Here is a 4,985-nt window from a genome sequence, read left to right as displayed (position 1 = left end):
GCTTTGATCCACTTTATGAGGCTTTGCCCGAATCCCAGTTTATACATTACATCAAACAAAAAATTATGTCTAACATGATCAAAGGCATTAGCTAGGTCTAGTTTGATAACCATACCTTTTTCCTTTCGGTGTTGGCTGGAGTGAATTGCTTCTTGCACCAGCACGAAGTTGTCCACCAGCTGCCTGCCTTTGATAAATTCCCCTTGATTGTCCGGAATGGTTTTAGGAAGGAATTTTTTCAACCTGTTTGCTATTACTTTGGTGATCACTTTGTACCCAATGTTACATAATGAAATTGGTCGAAATCTATTGAAGGAATTTTCCCCTTTTTCCTTAAGGATGAGGGCGAGAAATGCCGAGTTTGTGCAGCCTCTGATCTTTTGACAGTCCTGGGATTTCTGAATCATTTTGAGAAATTCCTTCTCAATTACCTGCTAGCAAGTTTGTAAAAATCTTGGTGTGAAACCATCCGGACTCGGGGCTTTATCCGGATCCATGGCGAAGAGAGCCTCCTTGGTTTCCTTGTGCGTGATTTTGCTTTCTAGGATCTGGTTCATTTTGGGGGTGATGAGATTAGGGACAATATCTAGGAGGCTATCATTTTGATCAGCTCCTATGTCTTCCTTGTACAACTTCTCAAAGTGATCTGAAGCTACCTTTTTTATGCTTGCAAAGTCCTTTAGAACATTGTTTTCTTCTTTTATTTCAGTGATGGAGTTCCGTCCTTTTCTAGCTTGCGCTTGTTTGTGGAAAAAGGAGGAATTCCTGTCTCCAGATTTGAGCCAAAGACTTCTAGACTTAAGCCTCCAGTACTCCTCTTCTGCCAGGCATGCCTTATGGAAATTTTGTTGAAGTTTGGCCTCCTTTTCCAAATCCTCGTTTGAAATTTCGGCTGTTTCAAGATAGAGGTGCTGGCTTTCTAGTTCTATCTGGATTTTTTTCCTTTCCGCAACTGGATTGGGCAGGGTCTTGGCCCAATTTTTTAGCATGGCTTTAACTCTTCTAAGTTTTTCCTCCCACACAAAGAAGGTAGAACCCTTGACTGGATCTTTCTAGCAGTCTCTGACCCTGTCCATAAAGTCTGCCTCTTTGATCCAGAGAGAGCTGAACCTGAATGGAATAGGCCCCAGGTCCTTAGTGGTCAGCAATTCCAAGCTAATAGGCTTGTGGTCTGAGATGCTACTGTGTAAGATATGTGATCTAGCTTCTAATCCGAGAAGTAGGAAGGAACTTTGCACCAAAAAACGGTCCAGCCTAGCAGCTATGTGTCCTGGGCCAACCCTCTTGTTTGACCACATGTACTTGCCGGAGATTGGCTTAATATCCATCAGATCCCAGTCCTGCATGAGATCTTCTACGGATTCTCTTGCCGGGTCTCTGACAATACTACCTCCTCTTTTTTCTGACGAGAGGAGGGTGATATTGAGGTCTCCGGCTATGATAATGTTTTCCAAGTCTTCCTGATCTGCCAAGTTTTTAATGGAGTCCCAGCATATTTTCTTTTCACCTGCATTATTAGGAGCATATACATTGACCAGACTAATAATTTCTTTAGATTCTAGATGCTGCAATTTTAGCAAAATCCAATGAGTGTTTAGGAGCTTAGAGATAAGGGAGAACTTATTTGGATTCCAGAGCGACCCAAGTCCTCCTGAAGCTCCACGGGCAGAGGTTGCATGCGCTCCGTCTTTTTTCCAAAACTTTCTGCTTGCTTGGAGGAAAGCTAAATCCTCTAGTTTTGTCTCCTGGATGAGGAGGATGTCCGGGGCTTCCAGCCTTATTAGACTGCTTATTGCTTCTTCTTTAGCTTTGGAGCCCATTCCCCTGCAATTCCAGGAGACTATCTTCATTATTTACTTTTGTTGTGGTGAGCTCCTTTGGAGCTCTGGGGTTGGATCTTCTTCGTCTTCGGGGTTTTTGCTAGAAGTTTCTCTAGCATAGGCTGGCTGCTCTGGAGCTTGTCTTTGTATGTTTCTTGGTCCCTTTTTTCCTTTGTTGACATTCAGCCTCTTGTAGATCTTCTGGGGGTAGACTGTGAATCCCCTATTTCCCCTTCTTCCTCTGATTCCTCGGACTCTTGGGTTTCCTCCTCCTCCTCTAACATCTTCCCTTTGGATTTCTCTGGTTCACTTTTAGATTTAGGCAAAGAAACTTCTTTCGGGGTTTTTGTCTCCTGGGTATTTATGATTTCAGATCCAAGGATCTCAAATCTGTTCCCCTGGCTCTCTTTGGGTGGATGCTGAGCAGGGCCCACTTGGGGGCTCTAGTATTATTATTTGCAGTCTTCCTAAAGGAATTTCTGGGTCCTTTTTCTTGATTCCAACCTTCTTCCTTCCCATTTTCTTCGGCAGCTGTTCATAGTCCAACTTCTGAACATGCGACCAAGGGCCTACCCTTATTTTGATGGCCTATGGTAATTTGACCTCCAGATCTACCTCCACACAGATTCTGGTGCAATCATACTGATCCTTGTTGTTGGCCTTGTATATGAATTTCCCAAGAGTGTTCCCGATGTGTTTCAGAGAGTCCCAGTTCCAGCAGTGGACCGGGAGATTAGGGAGCCTTACCCATACCGGGACCGCAGAGGGCACATCCGCCGTCGGATCAAAGTCTGGTTTCCATTTATTCAAATAGAGCCCTTGCGGCCCCATGAAGTAGGGGTCATTTCTGAAGATAAGATCCCTGTCCTCCTTTTCTGAGAATTCAAATAGGAAGTATTCTCTTTCGAGGAAGTAAGAAGTTACCTTGTTCTTGATCAACGGAGCCCAGTTTCTGGAAACCTAGCTCTCTGTTGATTTCGGGGAGGGCCAGAGGCCTGTAAACTGACCAACCAGAGTGTGATCCGCTAGAGATAAAGCTACTTGAATCGGACCTTCAGGTGGAAGAGCGATCTCTGGGATCTCTTCGAGTCTTTTCACGAACTTGGCGGCTTCCACAGCTTTCTTCTTGGGCAGGGAGGCCAGCAAGGATCTGAATGCCTCAGCAGCTGAAGAAGGAGGTCCCTGAGGGGGATCCAGCTCCTCCATGAAGATCCAGCTCAAACCCTAGTCGGCTACAACCAGAGACTAGGGCCTTCGGCGGGCAAAGCTTGGCTGACCGCAATCAGTAGGGAGAGCCCTCGACAGACCTATCTACAGAGGCCGAAGGAAGCAGGCGTGGGCGAGGACGCAAGGATCCTGATCCACGGAGTGTGGGTCTCGCAAGATGCAGGCCGAGCGAGTAAATTCTCAAAATGATAATCATAGTTAAGACAGTCCACGCCCATCTAAAAAAACCACAATCATGGCTGCTCCCCGATATGCTCCATTAAATCTACAAGCTCCTTTACATGATTTACCATGGAACTATGGTCAAAGGTTTCCTCAATTTAATGGCATAGGAGAAATTACATCTTGGCAACATGTGGAAAAAATAATTGATTTCATATATCTAGAGGAAGCGGATCATGAAGATGTCAAATACAGGGTTTAGCTCAAAGCCTTTCAAGAGAGGTTAGGAAGTGGTATAGAAGTTTGACAACTGGAAGCATTGCTAATTTCCAATAGTTTGAGCACACTTTCCTTGATATATGGGAGGTTAAAAAGAACCCTTTTCAGATTATGGCTGAGTATAGGAATCTAAAGAGGCAACTTGGTGAGACAATACAGGAGTTCTAGACCATATTTAATAAAGTTTACAATTCCATACTTGCTGATATAAATCCTCTCCCATGGTTTATGCTTCATTACCCATATGGCTTTGGTGCAAAAATGGCCTATCAACTTAGAGAGAGGAATCCATCTACCTAGGAGGACATGCAGAAAAGTGTTGTTGGTGTGGAAGCGAATCTGCTGATCAAAAGGGCCAAAATGAAAGCTAAAAGAAAGGGAGTGGTTAAGGATGAGACTTTTTCATCATCAATCCATAAGCTGGATGCATTGGTGAACACCATGGAAAGGTTGATGGAAAAGTTCACTTTTCAAATCAAACCTATTGTTAGAGAGCAACGAAGAAGACCTCCTTTCCAAGAAAATTTTGTAAAAGAAGGAGAGGTTGTTGATTCATATCACCTTGAGCTAGAAAATGTTTGTTTTATATATTCACTTGAAGACAATCATGAAGAGAAACCAACAACATGTTCTCAGCAAGAGGATGTTCAATTTCAACAATTTAAGGAAAGTAGTCAGCCTGCATATTTCAGTCATGACAACAATGAAGAATATGATGAAAGTACTGAATCAGGTGAGCAGTCTTATAGTTTTGACATGGAACATAAAGAAAACAATGAGTTTGCTGATGGAAACTCTCTACCCTTATGTTTTGCTTCATTTGAACTATTGAAAGAAAATTATAAGATTACTAAGGAAGCAGGAAAGCAAGCTGACAATAGCATAGATTGGTAGTAGCCTTCTTATGTATTTGATGATCCTATTACTTGTTATATGGAAGACTTCTTCAGTTCAAAATTGCAGCCATTGACTAACCATGAGATTGAAGATGCAGTTGGAGGGTTGAAACATGAAGAGCATTGTGAATTAATTCAAGGTAGTTTTGTGCCATTTCATTTTGCTTCTTTTGAGTTCCTCAAGAAAAAAAATTAAAACTATCACTGAAGAAAAGGATGGTGAGCCTATGAAAGATCATATAGTCTCATTGGAAATAATACACAATAAATTGCAGTAGTATTCTCAGGTTTTCAATGATCCAATAACTAGTTATTTGGATGGTTTTTGCATTTAAGATTCTCCTCCTTTAGCTAGTTGTGAACTTGAAAAAAAGGGTGATGAAGACTTAGTTCGAAAACCAGCGTCATTGTTTTGTCCAACAGGGGTCCCATTAAAAAATTCAAATGAAGGTTTGCATCCCTATTATGACAACTATAAGATGAAATTGCATGAAAAAAAGGATGCATATAAAGGTTTGTATTCATGGTATGTAGACCACCTAGAGTAGAATTGTAATCTGTCAGATGAGTGGAACTTCAGTGTTCATTGGTTTGAGGATCC

At 42.2% G+C, this 4,985-nt stretch overlaps 1 protein-coding gene across 1 annotated transcript; it reads right to left on the bottom strand.

Moving 5' to 3' along the window:
• Positions 1-434: 434 nt before the first annotated feature.
• Positions 435-989, bottom strand: LOC149232123 (uncharacterized). Its single transcript, XM_089381834.1, has one exon. It carries the CDS (start codon positions 987-989, stop codon positions 435-437), a length of 555 nt encoding a protein of 184 aa, XP_089237960.1.
• Positions 990-4,985: the final 3,996 nt, after the last annotated feature.

The sequence above is a fragment of the Pinus tabuliformis genome, chromosome J (genome assembly GCF_031772625.1).
Source record: "Pinus tabuliformis cultivar Carrire ecotype Pingquan chromosome J, CPIR1, whole genome shotgun sequence".
In the NCBI taxonomy this organism is placed as follows: domain Eukaryota; kingdom Viridiplantae; phylum Streptophyta; class Pinopsida; order Pinales; family Pinaceae; genus Pinus; species Pinus tabuliformis.
Note: the sequence above shows the minus strand (reverse complement) of the source record. Positions and strands in the feature narration are given on the sequence as shown.